The 24,460-nt window shown below is 36.3% G+C and overlaps 1 protein-coding gene across 1 annotated transcript; it reads left to right on the forward strand.

Moving 5' to 3' along the window:
• The first annotated feature begins 226 nt into the window (after positions 1 to 226).
• Positions 227 to 24,157, forward strand: Acaa2 (acetyl-CoA acyltransferase 2). Its single transcript, XM_076837248.2, has 10 exons — positions 227 to 331; positions 4,429 to 4,595; positions 9,064 to 9,192; positions 11,529 to 11,645; positions 13,278 to 13,425; positions 15,143 to 15,318; positions 15,707 to 15,836; positions 19,702 to 19,772; positions 21,925 to 22,079; positions 23,731 to 24,157. The coding sequence occupies exons 1-10, from the start codon at positions 316 to 318 to the stop codon at positions 23,813 to 23,815; spliced, it is 1,194 nt and encodes a 397-aa protein (XP_076693363.1). The 5' UTR covers positions 227 to 315; the 3' UTR covers positions 23,816 to 24,157.
• The last annotated feature ends 303 nt before the right edge of the window (positions 24,158 to 24,460 follow it).

Consider the following 24,460-nt stretch of genomic DNA (forward strand, 5'->3'; position numbering starts at 1 on the left):
TGTCAAAGGAAGTGCTATCGATGGGAAACACAGCAAGAAAGTCTGTAAAAACGATAATATGAGGAAAAAGCCCGCCCCCGGGCACGCGTGGTCTTCTCCCCAGGAGAAGTGGCACCTTTGGTTCCCACGGGAGGGCGGGTGCGCGCCGAAGGCCGGATAACCTTGGCGTGCCGAGGGCGGGCCTGGGGGCGCCGGGCCCCGGGGAAGTAGGCGAAAGGTCGGGGGCGGGGCCTCGCGGGCCCAAGCGGGAGTCGGCTCTGGATCCCTGGGCTCGCCTGCACCAGAAACATCCGCCGCCGGGACCGACTTGCAGCCATGGCCCTGCTCCGAGGTGAGCGCGGCCCCCTTCTCTCCTCGCCCCTCGGGTTCTGTTCCCTACTAGGCGGGCTTCCGCTTCTGGGCTCGGTGGACCGTCAGGGGTCGTCGGGTGAAGTTCCTTCAGTCTTTCCTGTCCTGTGAGGGGACTTGAGATTGCCTTAACGAGAAAACGCTTGTAAGGCACAAGCGACTACTTTTTCGGTGCAATTTCCAGTGGACTGAGTGGAGGCCAAGGTTGACTTGTTTCTGACTTTGGAGATCACTCCTTCACCTAGTAGTGACTTTCTGGTTCGAGCTCAACTATTGGGAAAAATGAGGTGGTCCCGAAAGCTCAAGGGGGCCTGGAGTAGAGCGGGGGCCGTAGGCTCCCTGCTGCCTGGTCCTGGTCGCGCGTTATGCGAACTTGATGTTGCCAGGGAATTTCCCCTCCGCTGGCCTGCTGAACTAAAAGCGCTTGGTGGTGGTCTGTTTGAAGATCTGGCTTACTCCCTTTTCTATTCTTGTAGTTTGAGTGACTACAGGAAAGTGCAGGCATCCAGTATGTAACTTTTTTCCCCTTAATTATGCAAAATCCTTTTTTACATAATTACACAATCTGGAATTTTAAAGATGTGTCCTGTTAAAGAACGTTCAGGTAGAAAATGGATTAAGGACTTGAGATCCTTGACAGAATATAAGAACCTGGCTTTTGGGTGTTCTAGGGACCAGTAGGATCTGTGAAGAAGGTGTGGTTTGGTTTTTGTAAATTCAGTAGAATACAATACAGAATTTGAAGGAGAGAGTGACAGCATCTGATTTTTATTCCACCCATTTCCCCACAACTGTAGGGCTGCTTCTGTTAGAATAAGGAGATCACTTTAGGATCAGTTGCAGAGGTCCAGGCAACAAGTAGCGATGACTTTGTATGGGGACCATGGAATTGGAGGAAAGAAAGAGGGGTGATTTGGTAGAAAGTGGTGATAGATTGGCTCAGGGCACTAAATGAGAAGTCGATGTCAAGAATGACTCTGATGATACCACTTGTGGACTTAGTAAAATAGGGAGGAATAGATTTGGAAAGAAAGACTGTGAATTCAGCTTTAGGCAAAGAAGTTTTTGATGCCTGTGAAACTCCCAGGTGGAAATTCCCAAATAGGGGAATCTGGAAATCAGAATAGCCAAAATAACACATGAACAAAGCAGATGAAAAGTAGGTTTTCTGAAGCAAAAATGCAGTATATCAAGTTTCCTACAATGCATATTTCATTTTATCAGTGCCCTTCTCAACTCTGAACTTACTACACTTACTTAAGCAACACGTATTTTTTTTCCTTTTTTATTACCTCACTTTTTTCGTTTTTATTTTAATTTGTTATATATGACAGCAGAATGCATTACAATTCATATTATATTATATATTTTATATATATTCATATTATATATATATTATATTAAATATATTATATATATATTATATATATTCACATATAGAGCACAATTTTTCATATCTCTGGTGGTACACTAAGTAGAGTCACACCATTCACAACCTAGATGCCCTTCAGTAGATGAATGGATAAAGAAAATATGGTATATATACACAATGGAATATTATTCAGCATTTAAAGAGAATAAAATCACAGCATTTGCAGGTAAATGGATGAAGCTGGAGAATATAATTCTAAGTGAAGTTAGCTAATCCCCCCAAAAAAACAAATGCAGAATGTTTTCTCTTGATTTAAAGATGCTGATTCATAATGTGGTGGGGGAGAGGGCATGGGAGGATTAGATGAACTCCAGATAGGGGAAAGGGGAGGGAGGGGGGCATGGGGGGGAGCAATATTTTTTTTTAGACTCATTCTGAAAAACCAGTTTATTTAAAAGCTGCCTTATAATAAATGTGCTTTCCTTTTTTATTTTTTATTTTTATTTTTTTGATGCTGGAGATTGAACTTATGGCTTTGTGCATACAAGGCAAGCACTCCACCAATTCAGCTACATCCCCAGCCCATGGCTTTCCTTTTAAAAAAGAAAGTTTTTATTGGTTTCTCATTTTACTATTTCATTAGTTCTTATTACCCTTTTTTTAATAACAGACCCCTTTGAAATTTTGACAAAAACAATGAACCCAATAAAATATTATACATCAGCACCTGTATTAAGGAAATATGTTAGACATAGTGGTCATTTTTTTTTCATTTTTTAAATTTTACAGAGAAGGACACTAATGTCCCAAAAGGTAAAGTGGCTTATCTATAACAACTCAGGTAGTTATTGACTTCACTAAGAGCACAGAACTTGAACTTCTAGTAGTGACTATTACAGGCTATAATACATCAAAGGCTCACCTCTCAAGTTGCATACCAAGTGCTTGCAGGACCAGTGGTAAGAAGAGCACATATCTGATTATTGTAAGAAAAAGGATACCTTTGAATAGGAGCATAATTAATACTGGTAAAGACTATCAATAACTGATCTGATTTTAGTCAACAAGAAGAACCAATTCCTCTTCCATCCCAATTTTTATTAGCACCTACCCAGCTTTTGGCAGAAGGTTTTCACCCAGCAAATTCTACTTTTGCTCATAAGCTTTATTGGGTAGTTCATGTTGCCCCTCAAGGCAAACAGGCAGGGCTATTAAGTTACTTTAACTTCTGAAACAGAAATGGATGCCTCAGCAGTTTTCTTAATTTGTTCTAATTGTGGTCTTGAATTAGTAATGAAATGAGTAAATATTTACCTATGATCTTCATGGAAAGATGGGCAGAGTTCTTGCTTTGCTCTTCATCCTTTTCCTATGCTGTCAAATCAGCACACCTAGACAGGCCCTTTCTTGGAGTTTTTGACTCACTACTCTTCACTGTCTCTTCACTGTTCTTTAAGTTTGGAAATCTAGTATGTGACTTTTCAGAGCCTTTAAAACCAAGAAAAAAAGATGCAAGATTTTAGGTTGGCATTAAAGATTGCTATATTTAAACCTTTTTTTATTTAAAAAATTTTTAATTTATATATAACAACGGAATGCATTACAATTCTTAATACATATATAGAGCTCAATTTTTCATATCTCTGGTTGTATACATAGTATACTCATACTAATTCATGTCTTCATACATGTACTTTGGATAATAATGATCATCACTTTCAGCCATTATTAATTACCCATGCCCCCTCCCTTCCCCTCCCACCCCTCTGCCCTATCTAGAGTTCATCTATTCCTCCCATGCTCCCTCTCCCTATCCCACTATGAATCAGCTTCCTTATATCAAAGAAAACATTCGGCATTTTGTTTTGTGGGATTAGCTAACTTCGTTTAGCATTATCTTCTCTAACTCCATCATTTATCTGCAAATGCCATGATTCTGTTCTCTTTTATTGCTGAGTAATATTCCATTGTGTATATATACCACATTTTTTTTTTTATCCATTCATCTATTGAAGGGCATCTAGGTTGGTTCCACAATTTAGCTGTTGTGACTTGTGCTACTATAAACATTGATGTGGCTGTGTCCCTGTGATATGCTTTTTTAAAGTCCTTTGGGTATAGACCGAGGAGAGGGATAGCTGGGTCAAATGGTGGTTCCAGTCTTAGTTTTCTAAGAAATCTTCATACTGCTTTCCATATTGGCTGCACCAATTTGCAGTTCTACCAGTAGTATATGAGTGTACCTTTTTCCCCACATCCTCACCAACACTTATAGTGTGTCTTCATAATAGCTGCCATTCTGACTGGAGTGGCCGAAGGGCGCAGAGTAGGAAAGTTGCTCACCTCATGGCAGCCGAGAAGCAGAGAGAAGGAAGAGAAAAACAACCACAGAGGAACAACCCTTCCAGGGCACATTCCCAGTGACCCGCCCCCTCTAACTGTGTGGCCCACCTGCCCACAGTTACCACCCGTAAGTCCATTCAAACTAGGATGACCTGATTCTTGGTTATAGCTCCTACAATTCAATCACTTAACCTCTGAACATTCTTGCATTAACAGAGGAGCTTTAGGGGGAACATCTCAATCCAACCATAACAATTATTTAATTGAATATTGTACTTTAGCATAAGTTTTCACAGTGAGATTATTTAAAGCATGTTATACTGACTAATCTGTGAATGTTTATAAATTTCTTCTCATTGCATTAGGTGTGTTTATTGTTGCTGCTAAACGAACACCCTTTGGGGCTTATGGAGGTCTTTTGAAAGATTTCACAGCTACAGACTTGAGTGAGTTTGCTGCCAAGGCTGCCCTGTCTGCTGGCAAAGTCCCACCTGAAACTGTTGACAGTGTCATTGTAGGCAATGTCATGCAGGTTAGTAGAGCAAAGTATTCACTTCATTTGCATTCTTTGATCATTCCTTAAAATAATTTCTTCAACATGACATCATGATGAACAAGATCATAATACTTGAAAGTATTTGAAATTTTTAGTAATCCTTTAACTCCAGAAGTGGTAGCATACATAATTCAAAGCAGCATATGTTCTGGAAACCATATATCTGTCTGACTTCCGAGGATTTCAGTACTTCTTAAAAGCAGATTGACATGTGAAAGTAATTGATTTTCTCTCTGTTTACCCAAGGAGGTACATTAGTTAGATTTCTGCTACTGTGACAAAATGCCCAAGATAATTAAAAAGGAGGAAGAGTTTAGTTGGCTCACAGTTTTTGAGGTTTCAGCCCATGGTCACTTGGCCCTATTGCTTTGGGCCTGTGACTGTGTGGTACATCATGGTTGGAACACATCGGGAAGGAGGTCTGTTCATGCCAGCCAATGAAAAGAAAGAGATACAGGAAGAGGCTACAGCCCAAATATCCTCTCTGAGGGGATGCCCCCAGTGAACTTACTACTCTCACTCACCCCTACCTCCCAAAGGTTCTAGCATCTCCTAAAGTACCATAAGCTGGGGACCAAGCCTTTAATAAACATGGGTTTTTTGAGAGATATTCTATATCCAAACTATAGCAGGAGAGTAGCCGACCCAAGTAATAAACACATTTCCCATAATCCTTATACATTATAGGAACTTGGTCAGCATTTGTTGTGAGAAGTAAGAAATTCCCTTTCCCTCTGTCTTCAGTATGTGGTATGCAAAGTACATCATCCACAATCAGATTGTTGAAAGTTGTATATTCATTCATTCAAAGTATATAAATATCTATTGGGTGCTTAGAAAGAAGCTATTTTAGGTGCTATGAGAGCATCTAAAATGGATCATAAGGGACATGGATCAAGAGAAAGTTATAATCTAATAGAGATGATAAGGCATGTTTTTAAAAAGATGCCAGTGACATGATTGCAGTTAAAGGAAAGTGGACACACAAAGGCACTAGGCCTTGAATTTGAACTCGTTCTTTCCATCTTGCCAATGTGTATCTTCACATCCAAAAAAAAACAGTAACATTTTATCTTTTACAGTTATTTGTATTGAACCTAAAACATTTTCATGAAGAATACTTGATATTAGTTCTCCTTTCTGCTTTTTTTCTTGAACTATTACTTCTAATCTAAGAAAGCATTTGAGCAGATCAAATTGAAATAAAATACTTTTGATTTTTGTTTTTCCTAGAATTTATTTTAAAAGAAATGAATTTATTCTAAAATCCTTCCATTTTCCTGCAACACAGGTTCTTTGAAACTTTACAACAAAGTCATTTTGAGTAGTATCAGTTTCATTGTGTTCATGCCTCTGTTCCTAAAGGCAGTCTTTTTTGCATTAAGTTTCCTGAAAGGCTGAGACACAGTTTCCTGGTAAGGGTGTTAAGTGTTTAATGGAGGAATATTTGGGAGTAGGCCTTTGTGGACAGAATAGAGAATAAGCATCAAATAACATTTGACAAATACCACAAAGCTATTTTTCTAATGGAGTTGAATGTTACTAGATGTCATTTAGTATAAATAAGTTTTACTTTTTTCTTAAGAAGTAATGAAATGCAATCTGGATTATTTTTATTACCTAATTGTCCTAGCTAGAATCTCAAGAGTTGAATAGAAATGACAGGAAATGGTTTATCTATGTCTTATTCCTGATCTCAGGGAATTGTATACAGTATATTGTCACAGGAAATATCATAATAGCTGAGGGGCTTTTATATATGCCCTTTCTCAAGTTAGGAAAATTCCCTTCTGTTCCTAGTTTGTTGAATACCATGAAAGGATATTGGGTTTTGTCAAATATATATATATTTGACAAATATATAAATTACATATATATATATATATATAAAACTATTGACTGAGATGATCATAGGAGTTATATTTTTTATTCTATTAATATGATTGATACATTAATTAATTTTCAGATATTGAACCAGTCTGTGTTCCTGGAATATGTCCAAATTGGTCATGGTGTATATTTCTTTTTATTCATTGCTAAATTCAGTTTACTAGTATTTTGTTAAGGATTTTTATATCCATATTCATAAAAGACATTGATTGATCAGTAGTTTTCTTGTGATACCTTTGTTTAGTTTTAGTATCAGTATAAATGGCCTTATACCATGTGTTGGACAGACATCCAGTCTCTTCTATTTCTAGGAAGATTTGTCAATAATTTGTATTCTCTTTAGATGTTTAATAGAATTCTTTGGTGAAGCCATTCTGGAATTATCTTTGTGGATAGTTTCTTGATTACTAATATAAACTCTTCACTTGTCTACTCAGATTGTCTGTTTCTTCTTGAGTCAATTTCTATAGTTTATATCTCTAGAAATTTGTCCCTCTTGTTTAAGTAATCTAATTTGTTGCCATTTGACTGTTCATGGTACAGTTGATTTTTGTTACTCACGGTAGTTATGTTATATAGACACCATTAACATTGAATTAGCAAATGATGTCCAAAAAACAAATTACAACAAATTTAGAGTTCTAATTGACTTGTACTTACTCAGCACCTTGTTCTTTAAAACAGAATGAGTGTTTCTGTGAGCTGAGCACAGGAGGTTGGCTTTATAGGCAGAAAAGGACTGAAGAAAACAGAAGCAGAACAAAAGGAGATTGATTATGTCAATGTTACTTTCCTTCTAGGGTTAAAATAGAGGGGATATCCTTATTACACTGACTCAGGTTGACTAGAATCTCCCGTTTTGCAAAAACTGGCCTATTGAAAAGCTCAATTTGATTACATGGAACTTAGCATAAGTGACCCCATTCTGGTTTGGTTTGATCTGCTGGGACCTAGATCAGGAGCCTAGTTCTACTAAACCATTGCTCCTAGAGGAAATACAGGGTCACATTCCTGCAAGTCTCTGGCCACATTTTCATTAACCATTCAAGTACATATCTTTGTTTTATATATATTTCTGTTTTAGGGCACCTCATTTAATTTATATTATTCATTCATTAACATTAAACTGATAACCAAAGCACAATTCATGCCTGAGTGTAGTTTTTCTAATATATGTATGTTTTCCATGAGGCACATCACTGCCTTCTTTTGCTTTAGGAATACTAGACAGCCCTTTATCATTATGCTTGAGGGCCATTTTAAACAGCAAATTCACCAGCAAAAAAGCACAAAAATGCAAACAACATGGCATTCAGTAGACTACAAGAAGGACGGACACATGTTTATAGTGTGAAAGCTAAAACAAGAAGGCAGAGTATCACTTGGTTCAACCTCAACTGGAAAGGTGTGTATCTACAACTCAGATTTTTTACTACTCTGCTCATGTTTAATCGCAAACATGCTGCAAGTACTGATTTTTGGATTATGTTATAAATTTTAGCAAATTGGTGAATTTGCAAATATGGAATCTGTGAATAGTGAGGATCTACTTACTATATTTTGAACTTGCCTATTTAGTCCACACTATTTTGAAAGGTATTTAAAGTTCTTGATGATAAAGTACGAATGTACTCTGTTCTAACCCAGACACTTGCACATGATTCTGCACAAGTGAGGAACTTGAGAGTTATATAAACCAGAGTTCCCACTTCCAGGGAATGGTAGAGTCTGGATTCCAGTCTATATATCCTAACTTCTAGCCTGATATTCTTTTTATTATCTCAAATTAGGGCTTTTATTTTTTGAAGCAGCTATTTTACCAATCTGGACACTACCAATCTGGTATTATAAAAGATGTAATTACAAAACAGACAAACCTTGGCAAAAGAATATCACCTCTAGCCTTTCTGATTAAGTTGGTTTGGTCAGAGGCTTCAGCAAAAGTGTGTTAGTAAAGCTCCTGGGGTTATTCCAGCCAGTAGCAAGGTTGAGAACCAGTCTAGATACCTTCTCTATCTTTCAAAAAAGCCTATTTCGTTTTTCTTTTTGTTTTGTTTTGTTTTTATTGTTCTGAGGATCAACCCTAGGGTCTGTGCATGCTAGGCAAGCACTCTACTATAGAACTATACAACCCCAGGCCTATAGTCCATTTTTAAGTAGCTCTGTTAAAATGTCTATCTTATATTGATGACTTAATACAAGAATTTCTCTATGTAGCAAGCATCCTTATGTGTTTAAAAAGCAATGACAGTGATAGTATAGCATTACAAATGTATTTCATACCACTGAACTGGTATGAATGGTGATGATCAATTTTATATATATTTTACCACTATAAAAATGGAAAAAATACAATTGACCAAATTATAGTATTTATCAAATCATAGGCACATATTATGTAAAATATGCTGAAGTATATGCATCATGTTTTACCTTAGGGCCATGTAGTTTATCATTTCTGATAGGTTGCCAACATTTCCATTTCTGTTGTGTTTGTTTTAAAGGCCTGGATTTATAGAGGAAATTCTTTTTCTTGTCCCTCTCTCTGATCTAGAGTTCTTCAGATGCTGCATACCTGGCAAGACATGTTGGTCTGCGAGTGGGAGTCCCACAAGAGGTCCCAGCTCTCACTGTCAATAGGCTCTGTGGCTCTGGCTTCCAATCCATTGTGAATGGATGTCAGGTATGGCAACATTTTGTTTAATTCCATGAACATATGCTGATAGTTATTAGAAGAAATGATCCACTTCAGTAGAGCACTTTAGCTTTTTCATTTTATAGAGCCTATTAAGGGAGGTCAATATTTGACATTTCTTGGGAAAATATTCGTAAGAAGAAAATAGTTTCTCACATTAACTTTTAAGAATGATTGAAGTAGAATCTTCAAGTGGAATATGCCAGTCACCAAATGATTCCACCTATGTGAGGCACATAGGGTAGTCAAATTCATAAAGACGAAAAGTAGAATGATGATTTCCAGTAACTAAGGGGCAGGAAGAAGGGGAGGTTAATGTTTAGTCAGTATGGAGTTTAAATTTTACAAGATGAAAGCAGTTCTGGAAACATGGTAGTAATGGTTGCAGTGCAGTATGCATGTGTTAAATGTCACTGAACTGAGCACTCAGATGGTTAAAATGGTAAATTTTATGTATATTTTGCCACAATTTTTTCTTAAAAAAGCTAATCATGACTATCATTTTTATTGTGTGGTTCCTGTATGCCAGGCACTACCTGAGATTTACATTCATTATCTTCACAGTCATCCTTTGAAGCAAGAACTATTATTATTATTATTCCCATTTTATCAGGCAAGGAAATTGATTATTATAAGAATGAAGGTTATTAAGTCACAGAGGCAGAATTTGAACCCAAGTTTGAGAGTTACCCGTGAGGCATTCTGAAATACTGAATTAAAGACTATAAGGCAAGAAGGGGAGTTGAAGAATTTAAGAATATCCCAGAAAGTGTATTTTATTACAAAGGAACTGAATAATACCATTGGTAGAAAGTCTTTTCATTACAAAATAAGAGACACAGAGATATTGTAACAAATAAATAATTTTCACATGAATTTACAATAATGTGTTTTAAATAGTGCTCTGAATTTTCTTGGCTTTAATTTTTTTCCTCTTTTTTTTAGTGATTAAAAAAAATAAGTGACAGCGGAATGCATTATAAATCTTATTATACATATACAGCACAATTTTTCATATCTCTGGTTGTATATAAAGTATATTGACCCCTATTTGTGTCTTCATACTTGTACTTTGGATAATGATGTCTATCATATTCCACCATCCTTGCTAATCCCCTGCCCTTTCCCTTTCCCTCCCACCCCTCTGCCCTATCTAGAATTCATCTATTCCTTTCATGCTCCCCCTCCCTACTCCACTATGAGTCAGCTCCTTATGTCAGAGAAAACATTCAGCATTTGTTTTTTGGGGATTGGCTAACTTCTCTTAGCATTATCTTCTCCAGCGCCATCCATTTACCTGCAAATGCCATGATTTTATTCTCCTTTATTGCTGAGTAAAATTCCATTGTGTATATATGCCACATTTTTTTTTATCCATTCATCCACTGAAGAGCATCTAGCTTGGCTCCACAGTTTAGCTATTGTGAATTGTGCTGCTATAAATGTTGATGTGGCTGTGTCCCTGTAGTATGCTGTTTTTAAATCCTTTGGGTATAGACCAAAGAGAGGGATAGCTGGGTTAAATGGTGGTTCCATTCCCAGATTTCCAAGGAATCTCTATACTGCATTCCATATTCGCTGCACCAATTTGCGGTCCCACCAGCAATATATGAGTGTACCTTTTTCCCCACATCCTCGCCAGCACTTGTTTGTCTTCATAATAGCTGCCATTCTGACTGGAGTGAAATGGTATCTTAGAGTAGTTTTGATTTGCATTTCTCTCATTGCTAGAGATGATAAACATTTTTTTATATATTTGTTGATTGATTGTATATCCTCTTCTGAGAAGTGTCTGTTCAGGTCCTTGGCCCATTTGTTGATTGGGTTGTTTGTTTTTAATATCACATTCTTAGAGACTTATTGTTTCCTGAGAAATGCAGACAATGGAAAGAGTTGGAAGAATGAAATTAATTCCTTTTTATAGATTCTCCAGATTGTCCTAATTATTGTAACTCTTGTCTTTCAGATGCATCTGTTAGTAGAATAGATTTTTCTTTTGCCTGTTTAATGGTTTTGTCCTTTATCATACATTTATGCCAATATTAACATCTCTGCAAGTTTTCAAGATTTATATCAAGAATTACAGTTCTTAGCCAAAACTCAGGTAGGGTGTGTTACTCAGGCATGAACTATTGAAGTCTATTAGTTACCCTCCTATATCTTGGGAATACATACTTTAACATTTGCTTTATAATTATTTCAAAGTATTTGCTTTGGGTCACTAAGCTAGGACATGCTATTAATTTATAAAATCTTTTGTACTTCTGAATACATACTCCAAGTATAATAAAAGAACTTTTTTATTATTGTCTGATTTTAAACAGGAAATTTGTGTTAAAGATGCTGAAGTTGTCCTTTGTGGAGGAACTGAAAGCATGAGCCAGTCTCCCTACTGTGTCAGAAACATTCGTTTTGGAACCAAGTTTGGAACAGATATCAAGGTTGGAAACTTTAAAATTATTTAAAATCACTTAAAGTAAATAATTTGAATGAATATGTATTTATTTTAAATTTTAATTTTTAAAATTACTATTTTATGAGTAATTTTAATAACTTTTTAGGGAAAATACTATTTTGAAACCCATTTTGTTTTTTTGGTTTTTTTTAATAATACAGCATTAATTTATTGCTTCTGCAGATTATTTCTAATACAGACTTGCTGACTTGTACATGTATAATACATAAACACAGCCATGAAAGTTTAATGCCTTCAGAGTAGTACATTCACCCACAACACCACCCGTTGACAGGTTTTCACTCTTCTGAACACGGCTTCCTGAAAGAGTCAACACGATGTCAAGGTGACAGAATTAAGAATGACATGGGAGGGACGGTCAGAAAATTAACTTTTCTGAAACTTTTGTGTCATTTACATGTTGAAACCTATTTTGTTAATCGAGTATTGGCAAGATATGAGTAATTTGAAATTTGCAAACTATTTCATAACCCTACTTTGGTTGTTAGTTTGACATTTGAAGCCACATAGAATTAGACTTAACATGTTTCCCTAGGGATGGGAGAGGTGGAAGAAGAGAAGATATTAAAAAAAGACAGGTAAATGGTAAATTCATCCCTACTAAATGATTAGTAATCTGAGTAATTAAATCTGTACTTATAGAAATTATATTTCTAGGACAACCCGCCATTGAATAGATTTCTTCTTCATTTACATTGTCTTTGAATACAAATTATACTATCCCAAGTGAGCCAAACAAAATTGATCCTTCCATCATCGAGAGCTATAACACAAGAATATTCATACTGATAAAGAATGATCACTATTGTTCCCATATGAAAGAGCTAAGAACATATTTACAATAGTAATGATTAACTTACACTATTCACCTGGTTTCTCACCTGGCTCTTTTGGAAGCTAAAAGGAATAACACTTAAAGAATGTGTGTTTTTCAGCAGAATTTAAGATACCAAATAAACTTGAGAAATCCTTTGTAAAGACAGCTCAGTAACTCAAAGGTGCCAAGGCAGCAAATGGGACACACTTACCAGAGACTTTAACTACTTGGATAATAATTAAAAATCCTTTCTGATACTTAAGGCCCCTCTCTCAGGTTCTTTTCAACCTAGTAGTAACTGATAGACCACCTGTATTGTCAATGAATGCATGGCCTGGTAAAGGAGCACAGGCATTTCCTGTAATGCTCATGGATGGTTTACAGAGATGGCCAAAGTAAAATGTAAAATAAGGACTCGGTGTCAAGTTTCTTACAAATTACAATCATGAGGATTTAATTTTCAATCATAGGGCAACTTCCTATGTCCTCATCTTACACGTTCAGTACTGTTAGCTCTCTCTAGAGCTCCATATGTAGAAGCCAAATGAATGTGTGCATTTGATTGTGAAATGTTGCAATTTGGAGCATTTTTTAAAAATATTGGATTTAAAATATCACAGACCCTAATCCGAATGGTAATAGCAAGTATCTACCAGAAAGTCCAATTTTACTTTTTAATTGGAGTTGTTGATTATTTAAATTTAAAAATTATAACATATTACTTTCAAAAGACTTCAACAAATCACTGTTTTAATGTTTTTTGTTTTTTGATTTTTACAGATGGAAGATACTCTGTGGGCAGGATTAACAGATCAACATGTTCAAATCCCCATGGGAATTACTGCAGAGAATCTTGCTGCAAAACATAAAATAAGCAGAGAAGAATGTGACAAATATGCCCTTCAGTCACAGCAGAGGTGGAAAGCTGGTCAGAAAAACTGAGTAAAATCATTATCTATACAAAAGATTTTCAACCTTTAAGATGATAACAACTGTACAATAATATTAGCTTAAAATTCATACCTTGAAAAAAAATCACATTTTTTCATTATTCCTTTTATTTTAAATAATAAGATATTTTATTACAAAATTAACTAGGAAATTTCTCTTTTGAAATACATTCATAGTATTTAAAAGGTTATAATATTCCTTGGCCCTATCTGGATATGTGAATTTTGTCCTAATGGGTCCTATTATAATAGAACATGAAGAGACATATGGTACCCTCCTTCAGCGGTGATTGCTCACTGTAGCAGCTGAGACAGAGAGAATGTCCTTTCCCATGAGTCATGTTACAATCACAAGGGGAAGGGGCAATATAAAGAACCACTGGGTATCTTTTTATGCTCCTTTCTTCCATTCCTAATGGGAATCATTGCATCTGATTCAGAGACTTGATGAACCCAAGACCCTAGCTGTAGTGTTCTTGTGAAACCCACTGCTATTGATCCAGTCCATAATGAACATGATAGCACTTGGCTTATCCATATGGCAGTTTGAAGGAATCTGTTAGTCTTCTGAAAAATATTTTTTAAATTAAATGAAAAAGGAAGCAGAAACTCTTATTTAGGAGTGGTAAATAGTTGAAGTAGTGAGGGTAAAGTCCATCTTAACATTTTGGAAGGATAAGTGAAATTGAGCTGAGGCCATCCAGTTCATGTGGGCTTCTAGTTATACATTTCTAGTAGAGGGGTATTGGTCTAGAGATCAGGCACTATCAGTTATATTTCGAGTTTTGCCAAGTAAGTCGAGTTTTGGACAAGTTATCTGATGTCCGTCGAGTCATTTATTCACTTCACATATGTAAAACAGAGATAACTATATCTACCTTTTCTATATATCTCAGAGAGTTATTGTAAAACCAAATAAGGGCAGATAAGGGGAATATTTTTCCAACTATAAAATGATATAAAAATTAAAGTGGTATTATTCCTGACTCACCCTGTCTGCAACTATTAATTACTATAGTCAGTGGAGGTTCAAAGTAGATTAGATGTCTTATATATAATTGTACATGTGATAGTTCATATAATTTCTTCAGGTTGTCTCTCATTGTTAAATTTCAGTTATAGGTTACTTGGTGGCATAGACAACTTGGTAACTTTTTAATTCTTATTTCAGTCAAAGAAGTTAAATCCATGTAGTGCCATTAATACCTATAGATAACTGACAAATGCTGCTAACAGTTTAGCAGTACCTTGTGAAAAAATAAATGCAGTTTTAAAAAAATAAAAGTGATCATTTTAAAAAGATTCAAAATGGGGACTGGGGATGTGGCTCAAGCGGTAGCGCGCTCGCGTGGCATGCGTGCGGCCCGGGTTCGATCCTCAGCACCACATACAAGCAAAGATGTTGTGCCTGCCAAAAACTAAAAAATAAATATTAGAAAAAAATTCTCTCTCTCTCTCTCTCTCTCTCTCTCTCTCTCTTTAAAAAAAAAAAAAGATTCAAAATGCATTTGCATAGATGCAGGACAGTATGTCGAATCCTTCAATAGGGAAAACAAGTTGTATAAATAGTAAAAGATTGTATTAAAGTACATTGTGAGCAAAGAGTAGGCCAGAAATTGAAGGACATGTTTGATTTCTTGCTTCTCTTTTTTTTGGGGGGTTGTCATTCTTACAGTAGTCTTTCTGCTATTTCAGCTAATGATGCTGGCTTCTTTAATGAGGAAATGGCACCAATTGAGGTGAAAACAAAGAAAGGAAAACAGACAATGCAAGTGGATGAGCATGCCCGGCCCCAAACGACTCTGGAGCAGTTAAATAAACTTCCTCCAGTGTTCAAGAAAGAAGGCACTGTCACTGCGGGGAACGCATCGGTTAGTGTCACCACACACCCATGAGCTTAAACTCTATTGATATGTCCCTTGTCATGAAGTCTCTTTTAAAAACTTTCATGCTAGTCTAGTCTTCCTGGTAATGTTTGAATTCTGTTAATTTGTTTTTTCCCAGTCCAACAGAAAGTTCACTTTTCCTTGATATTCTTTCCTGTTTTCACCTAGTGAAGTTGTATTCTATGCCTGAAACAATTGCTATAATCCACCAGAGTACCACCATGGTACTTGCTGTGTCCCAAGTTATGCTACTGCTTTCTATGTACAGCCCCATTCCTAATTCTAGTCTATTAGTAATACGGCACCATTAGTTTAAACCTTGACTAACTAGATTCTTTTACCAGTTAGTTAATCTACTGTTTTTGTTTTCAAGGGAGTATCTGATGGTGCTGGAGCTGTTATCATAGCTAGTGAAGATGCTGTTAAAAAACATAACTTCACACCACTGGCAAGAATTGTGGGCTACTTTGCATCTGGATGTGATCCCTCTATCATGGGTATTGGTAAGTCAATAGTGAAACAAATCGGTTCTTTTGTATTTCTGGAGATAGGACTTCTTTGCCCCCCAGGAGTCCTGAAAAAATACCCAAATCTAGGCTTCTCATGGAGAATGGGAGATTGGTTATCAGTCATTTAAGCAAATCATCTTTATGAAGAACTGTCCTGGACACAATAGGAAAACCAAGACTATGCAAACTCCCTGTGGGCAGCAATTGTATCTTTTTTTTCTTTTGTGGTGCTGAAGATTAAACCCAGGGCCTTGTGCATGCAAGGCAAACACTCTACTAACTGAGCCATATCCCCAGTCCCAGCAATTTGTCTATTTGAGACACCTAAAATTAACACACAGAAAGTAACAGAGGAGAATGACGTGGTTCTGACAGGATCAAATAAATACGAGATGGGAGAAATCATGGGATGGACTAGAGAAGGCCGCTCAGAGGAGATGGCACTACACCTCCCCCTGGGTGTTCTATACACTGTCACTAAAGGATCTCACTCAGTCTTCCAACTCCCAACTCCAAACAGTGAGACTTTTGTGAATGAGAAAATTGAAGCTTAGGAAGATTGTAAGGTTCCAAATCAGTAAGTGATGAGGCCAGTATGTGAATCCAGGTATCTCTAATTAAAGTTCTCTTTTCATTATGAATTAAACATATTATCTCAGGAAGTCAAAGTAGTTCTCCCCTGGCTCAGTTGAGGCTTATCAGCAAAGTGTAGACTTATAAGCAGTTATCTAGATTGACAATTTACTAGCTAAAGGAAATTTAGAATTCACTGCAAACATGTATAGTCTTGACTTAAAACTTTTACATTAGAAGTAAAAGAGCTTTTTGTTGCATAACTAACTAGGTAACACAGAAGCTGAGGATTTTAATAGTTCTTGTCATCTTTCTTTGGAGAAACAAAGTAAATTAGGTGCCTCACTTGCAAAAATTAGACTGGTGCTCTGAGACTTTGATTTATTCCACCAATGATGTTCACCCCCAAGAAAAGCCTACTCCAGGGTAGGGATTTCTGATTCTGATAGGACCAAAGATTTTCCTATGCACTTAGGACTTTTCAGATTTGCTTGGTTTTTAATATGGGTCCCAAGAAGGAAGGAAGTTAAGATATTGCTGAACTTTCATCCCTGAGACCTTAAGTATAGACCTGCAGTTCCTGCTCAGATAACACCACCTGTGCTGATTTGGGATTGAGCCAATACCCAACTGCATTTGCTACCATAACTTTCAGTAAAGATTTGTCTCTATGAATTCCTAGCAAAGAAAACTGGCATATTCATAGCTTGCGAGTTTTCACCACTTGTCTCAAATTTATGTCAGCAGTAATGACATAATTTTAGACATCAGCTAAAAATCAGATTGTTTTTTCTGTTATAACCTTAAAAGTTTATAGTATTCAGCTACCCATCATCAGCAAAACATAGCTTTTGTCTTAGAAATAGAAGATAGCTTGAAAAATGAAACATCTGTGTATTGGTATGGCACATACATTTCAGGATCTAGAGCAACAGTTCCCACCCCAGGTGAACATCAAAATCCACCAGCAACCCCATCCCTAAAGATTGTGTTCCAGTAAGTCTGGAATGGAGCCCAAGAGTATGAGCTTTGGGGTTTTTTGTTTTGTTTTGTTTTGTTTTTTGTTGTTGTTGTTTTTGAGTACCTACATGCATTGATGGTCCTCCAAATTTATCTTATTGTCTAAATAAGTAATTTATTTTACAGTTTTTCAGTCTAATCTCATTTACTAGGTTCTTAAAGATTAGCATTAGCAGGCTGGGGATATAGCTCAGTTGGTAGAGTGCTTGTCTTGCATGCACAAGGCACTGGGTTCAATCCCCAACACCACAAAAAAAAAAAAAAAAAAAAAAAAAGCATTAGCAAAGAAAGGTGTAAAGTACAGTGAATGCAAAAAGATTTTCTTTTTCCCTCAGAGCTTGAGCAGAGCAATACATGCCATGTCTCACAGTGTCAGATGCCTTCTTCACCTCATCTGTCACTTATAGTGTGGGATTAAACAAGGTAACTTAGACAAAGCACCCCAGCTGAATCAACAGGTTATTGAGCATCTAGTGGGGGCTAATTGGCTAATCTAGTTCCTCATTTGTGCAGGTACCTAACATGTAGTAATCCATGCAAAACAGCTGCAGACCTAGGGGAAAAGGGGACTTGAAGAGAACAGTAATGGCTCTGAGGAAGTGCACAGTTATAGATACTGTTCCCTGGAACTCTGGAGATGGCACTGATGGAAATCAGTGGATAGAACTTTGAACCTTTTTAGGTTTAAAGATAAAGCTCTAGCTTTATCTTTAGTAGGTTTTATTTGTAGAAAAAATTTCAGTGCTTTAAAAGACAAAGGTTAAAACCCATGCAAAAAGCATATTTTAATTAAAGCTTGAAGCCCACAGTCACATAGCTGTGAGTGACAGGAGACAGGGTTAGAAATAAGGTCTCCTTGTAAGAAAGCCAAATTTTTCTGAGTCCCAGGAATAAATAGAATGGTCTGAGAAGAATATTTTTTCCAGAGTGGTCTGGGAAGGGTCAGGTTGTGGCCCTACATATTGTTAGAAACAACTCTAATGGTTCTGAGTTAGCATGAACATATTGAGTGAGCTTACTGATGTTTTTGAAGACATGGAAGTGCGGACAATATCTTAGCACTGTCAGCTTTCAATCTGTGTATCTTTTATCACTGAAGTGTACTTCATCCCTTTCTCTTTAAAGTTAATGATCTCAGGTGTTTTGTTATAGTAATGTAGAGCTGACACAGTCTCCTGACCATGCCAGATAACGGATGCTATACTGTTTACTACCCATTCATTTTCATGTGTTGGATATACAAAGTGAATCTGATATTTAGAGTCCATGTTAAATCAGTAGCCACACAGAACTGCTGCTTTAAATTGAAAACATTAACTGGATGGTCCTACTCAATAAACAGACTTGTCCAAAGAGCATTTAAACTAGGCAACAAAGTAAGTTAGCATTATATTTAAATTGCATTGTGTTTTCTTATAAAGATTCATTTTCCATTTTACCTTACATATATTTGAAACTCATTACAAAAATTTGAGACTTGAATTCAATGAAGCATACCATATATTTTTTCTTGGTAGACATTTATGGCAGTTTTATATTCCAAGAATAAATAGAAAAACAGATAATCTTCTCTAGCCAGATTTTTTAACTTTTAGAAAAAAATATTGATTTACCTAAAAATTATGACTGATATTAACTGGTGGTCATGAGAAATCGGGAGCTAAATTGTGGTTTGTGTTTCAGAAATCTTGGGAGGATTTCTGTTTCTTGAGTAAGGGGTCATGTTTCCTTAACTTGTCTGCCTTCTGTTAGAGTTACAAACATTTGTTTAGTTCATATATCTTCTCTCCCTGAAGTGCCTGGAGCTTCTTGTCTGCTCTACTCCTGTGGAAATGCTATTTCTTCCTTTTTATCCATGTAGGCCTGAAAATTCAGAATGTAACATGCTCACTTCCATAATATGACTACACATGGTTTACGACTCCAGGAGAGCTTTCATTCTGCTTGCCCATTTGAGATCAAGCATGGTCTATAACTGACTGTGAATCCCATATATGTCTTCTTTGGCTATTTGGAATCCTAAAGTTGTTTCTGGTAGAACTTTTCATGTATGTCTGTCATCTGCAGTTTGACTGCATAGTCAAACACCCATTCACTTTGGTTCCAACTTCTGCTTCTTTACTGTGACATCAATTAATATGTGCTGGCAAGGTAGCAAGATTTGTGATTGCTAAAAACTATCACATTATTTCTTCCTTGTTTTGTAAAGGAGAAGTTTATATATAAGTAAGATGATTTTATTTCTATATAACTTATTCTTGTATAGGCCCTGTCCCAGCTATTAATGGAGCACTGAAGAAAACAGGACTGAGTCTTAAGGACATGGATTTGGTAGAGGTAAGTGTTCTGTTTTTAAGACATGAATAAGCCACCCATTTTTATAGCATAAATGGCTTTAATTTTATAGCTCTTTTGTTTTGATCCTAGTAATCTTTTCAGATGGGTTACATCTAAGCAAGCATTGCCTTCATTACATGATTTGTGCTGGTGCTTTACTTATATTTGAATAATTTGAACTGATTTCTCCTTCAAAGTGTAAGTTCCTAGAAACTTCTTAGGACTTTATAGAACCCTATCACCTTTTAGTCTATCAATATGCCTGGTGATTGAAAATTGCAAAAGATGGGAGAGAATAATACCCTTAACCCTGTTTTAAATAATAAAGTCAAAATATATAAACAAAAGAATTGACCTAATAGAAAAGCACTATCTAGTACTAAATCTAGCAGTTTCTTGCCCTTCTCCCCAAATTAAGGTTCCTCTCAAACTTATCTTTGGCTTTTATACTGTAGTTGTGTCTTGATCTGGGATGTGCCTATCAATTTTTGTCAATGGCAATTTTAATTTATTGGTAGAGTGATTTTCTGTATGTGTGGTGCTGGGGATTGACACATGCTAAACACATGCTCTACCACTGAGCTGCACTCCCAGCCCCAAGCTTGACTTTTTTAATGTTAATATTAGAACAAAGATGTACTATGCTTTTAGCATAATTAAAAGAAGAAACAGAGAAGAAAGTTACTTAATGATGATGTATTTTACATTTGGGGAGTATTTGAAAATTTTAGGTAATTGAGCTCATTCTGCTTGGCATTGGGAAATATTTAGCATTGGGAAATATTGAAGTTGATAGAGAAGAGGTAGGCACATGTTTGATTTCCTGTGGCAGTATATCACCCAGGAAACCATGGTTTTTAGAAAAATAAATGGTTTAACCTTAACTCTGCTTCTGTTCTTAATAGATTACAGTTCAGAGTTCAAGGGCTGCTTAATTATCATATTTATATCAGCAAATATGTACCACTACATTTCTGACTTTAGACTTACTTCATGCTTTTAAAAAACATTAAAAATTAGCAACTCTACAAAGTTTTTCATAATCATTTATAAATGTATAGATACTCAAGGACGTAGTTCTCAGCAGTTTTCCTTGGCTTCAGAAGCCCACTTTCACATCGTATTCTAGATCTTTTGGTATCTCCTTAAAGATGAATATATATACACATACTTAATATATACACATATGTATATATGTGTATATATATATATACACACACACACACATACATATATTAAAATGTTGATTCCAAGGCACCATTTTGGAGAACACAAAAATATAGTAGGAAAAAGAACAAGACTAAAATTTAACCCCAACTCTATAATTATAAAGTTATCTTTCTCAAAATCAGTTTTCTTTCTAAAATTCCTACACTAAAGTCAGGAAAATACAGTACTGTAAATGAAACAAGGCGATTCTCATAGCCAGACTTGGTGAGTATGTAACCATGGGATTCCTTTCAGTTCTACCACATTTCAACATAATCACCATTCCCTTTGTCTATCACTTTCTTTTTGGAAGGATGGCCCTTAGTACTGGATAATAATAGTAGCAGCCACACCCTGAGTACTTGCTATGTGTCATGTAATCCACTAAATAACTACTGTTCATGATTTTATTTAACCTTGACCATAACTCTTAACATAATACTACAGTTGAATTTTGCTATTGAGGAAATGTGAGTTTAAAGACACTATAAAGAACATGCACAAAGTCACACACTAATAAATGATGTAACCAAGACTTGAACCTTACATCTGGCTACAAAACATATGGGTTTTCTGCAGCATCTCACTGCTTCTAGTGTGTGTCCACTTCTAGGATTACCAAGAATTTCTTTCTTTTAAGGGAGGCATGGGATTTAAAGTATTGTTTAGTAAATATACCCATTTTTAAGCCTTATATCTTTTGTAAAGGAACATACTTCTAGATAACCTTGAACATGTTTATTTTGACTGATATTAATGAATACTTTCTTCTCTATCTCTCTTAAAACCTAATATCTGTATACAGAATGAGAATAAATTCACCTAACATTGTGGGATAATTTAAATAGGAAGAAGTAACAGAATTAGCTTCAATATGAGTAAACGTTTGCTTAAAAAATAAGTTTGTGAAAAAAGATTTTATCAGTGTTAACTTTTTTCTAAGGTGAATGAAGCCTTTGCTCCCCAGTATTTGGCTGTTGAGAAGAGTTTGAGTCTTGACCCAAGTAAGACTAATGTGAATGGAGGAGCCATTGCTTTGGGTCACCCATTGGGAGGATCTGGATCAAGAATAACTGCACACCTGGTTCATGAATTAAGGTACTTGCTAGAAACTGCTGCTTTTGGGATGACTATTTTTAATGGAAATATATAAATTTAGGTTTCCTCATGACAATGCAACATTTTTCTTCCTTCTTTTTCATATCCTGTGCATTGGCTCTGAGCAGGAATAAGCTGTTGGGGCAATACTTTGCAACTGGCCTTCCAGAGGGGTTGGGTGACTTGTTGGTGGATCTGCATTTGGGAATCTGAGCTCTTCCTTATGTTAGTTTTGTGCACTGTGCAGCCACCCAGCGTGTTCACTGAGGGTGCAGTGCACATCTGGTCCTTCCCTGATGCTGGTGAGCAGATGATGAGGCCCTGGTCTTCATGACATTTTAATTCCTGCTGCAGTAGTAAAACAAAATTACTTAAGAAAATAAGCAATTATTGAGTAGGTACTGAGCTAGATACAATCCTTCAAGGAATCTTAAGGAAGCGGGCAGTTAGGGTCTGAGCTAAGTTTTCCCCTTCACTGTCCAAGGCTGCATGGAAAACTGTGGATTCATTTGTGGATTCAGTACTCTCTAGTTTTGATAGAAGAGCTCTTCCTCCTAGCCCTGTGCATTTTGGGGCCATTTTGCACTGTTAGTAGGAAAATTGCATATGAAACTAAATATGTGAGTCTGGAAAATCACTCCAACTCCCTGTTAGGCTAGAGTAAATGGGACTCATTTCACTTAATAATTCACTGAGTTGAAATGAATAATTAACATGTACAAAAATAATGCCTGGGTAATTTTCTCAATGTCACCATATCAGAACTGAGGAGTAAAAACAGATGTCACTTTAACTGTCTAGTTTTAATGAAAAGGACTTGAACTCTTTCTAAAATATCTGTTCTTTCATGTGGACAAACTTTATTAATTGCATTTATTTTAAAGTGCATAAGAATCTAAAACCATCTAAGTCAAAGGGGCTGAATATTCCTTACTCCTTCCTCAACTTCCTCCATTTATTTAAATTACCTCCTGTTTTCACTCCTCTCTTATGGCACACCTAAGCTTATTATGTTTGTTTCAGTTCCTCCATCCCTAAATCCATTCTCTTCTTAGATTATCTCCCTCCTCTGTGTTACTTTTTTGATGGTTTTGGTTTTTTTTTAATTTTTAATTTTTGGTACTGGGGATTGAATCCAGGGGTGGGTGCTTTACCACTAAACTACATCCCCAGTCCTTTCTATTTTTTGTTTTTGAGATAGGGTCTCACTAAGTTGCTTAGGGCCTCACTAAGTTGCTGAGGTTGGCCTTGAACTTGCAGTCCCCCTGCCTCAGCCTCCCAAGTTGCTCGGAATACAGGCACATGCCACAATGCCCAGCTTGTTGTTTGTTTTTGAGTAAAAATATTCAACTCTCCAAATTATTTCCCCTATTGTAACTATAAACCAAATTTGAAGATTGGGAAATGCCTGGGAAGATGAACTGATGAATAATGCAAATGTGGGGCTGGAATTGTGGTTTAGTGGTACAGCGCTTGCCTAGCATGTATGAGGCACTGGGTTTGATCCTCAGCACCATATAAAAATAAAATAAAAGTATTTGTCTACCTACAACTAAAATATATATATATATTTAAAAATGCAAATGTGACTAATATCCATTCCATGTATTAATTCTTGAGAGTAGATTTCAGCCATTGTTTTCTTTCTCAGGCGTCGAGGTGGGAAATATGCCGTTGGATCAGCTTGCATTGGCGGTGGCCAAGGCATTGCACTCATCATTCAGAACACAGCCTGAGAAGAACAAGGAGCCCACCTGTGCTCCACCATGCTTTACTTGGCCAGGCCACAGTGAAACAGGTGACCTCCAGAGCTGCTGTCACAACTGGCCAAGTCATATTCCAGAAACAGTGATTGAGTTTGATCATGCCTTGGTGAGGCAAAAATACATTTATCATGAATAATAGCCCATGCCATAAACAAGTTCTTTCAAATTTACACCAGTCTAATACAATGTATTCCTGAACTAAAATCCAATTAAGGAAAGCCTTAAGGAAAATGGAATCCTTGCCAAATATGCATCACTATGCCTTAGATAATATGATTACAAAGAAATTTAATAAACGTTGCCTTAACTTAAGCTAATTTTTGTCATTTTATATTTTTAAAATTTTTAATGTAAAATTCGCATTATAGGAAATTTATCATTGTAACCATTTTCAAGTGTACAGTTCAGTGACATTAAGTACATTCATATTGTTGTGCAAATACTACTATCCATCTCCAGAACTCTTTTATCTTGTAGAACTGAAAACTCTGTACCATTAAAAAACTCCCATTCCCCCCAGTTCCCAGCCCATGAAACCTCCATTCTACTTTCTGTCTCCCTCTATATTTCACCACTCTAAGGACCTCATACAAGTGAAATCAAACAATATTTGTC

This window comes from Callospermophilus lateralis, chromosome 17 (assembly GCF_048772815.1).
Source record: "Callospermophilus lateralis isolate mCalLat2 chromosome 17, mCalLat2.hap1, whole genome shotgun sequence".
NCBI lineage: Eukaryota > Metazoa > Chordata > Mammalia > Rodentia > Sciuridae > Callospermophilus > Callospermophilus lateralis.

Coding starts and splice junctions, on each gene's coding strand:
- Acaa2 (XM_076837248.2), top strand. Junction 4,596..9,063: donor TTGTAGGCAATGTCATGCAG/GTTAGTAGAGCA, acceptor TCTCTGATCTAG/AGTTCTTCAGATGCTGCATA. Junction 15,837..19,701: donor TCCCTCTATCATGGGTATTG/GTAAGTCAATAG, acceptor ATTCTTGTATAG/GCCCTGTCCCAGCTATTAAT.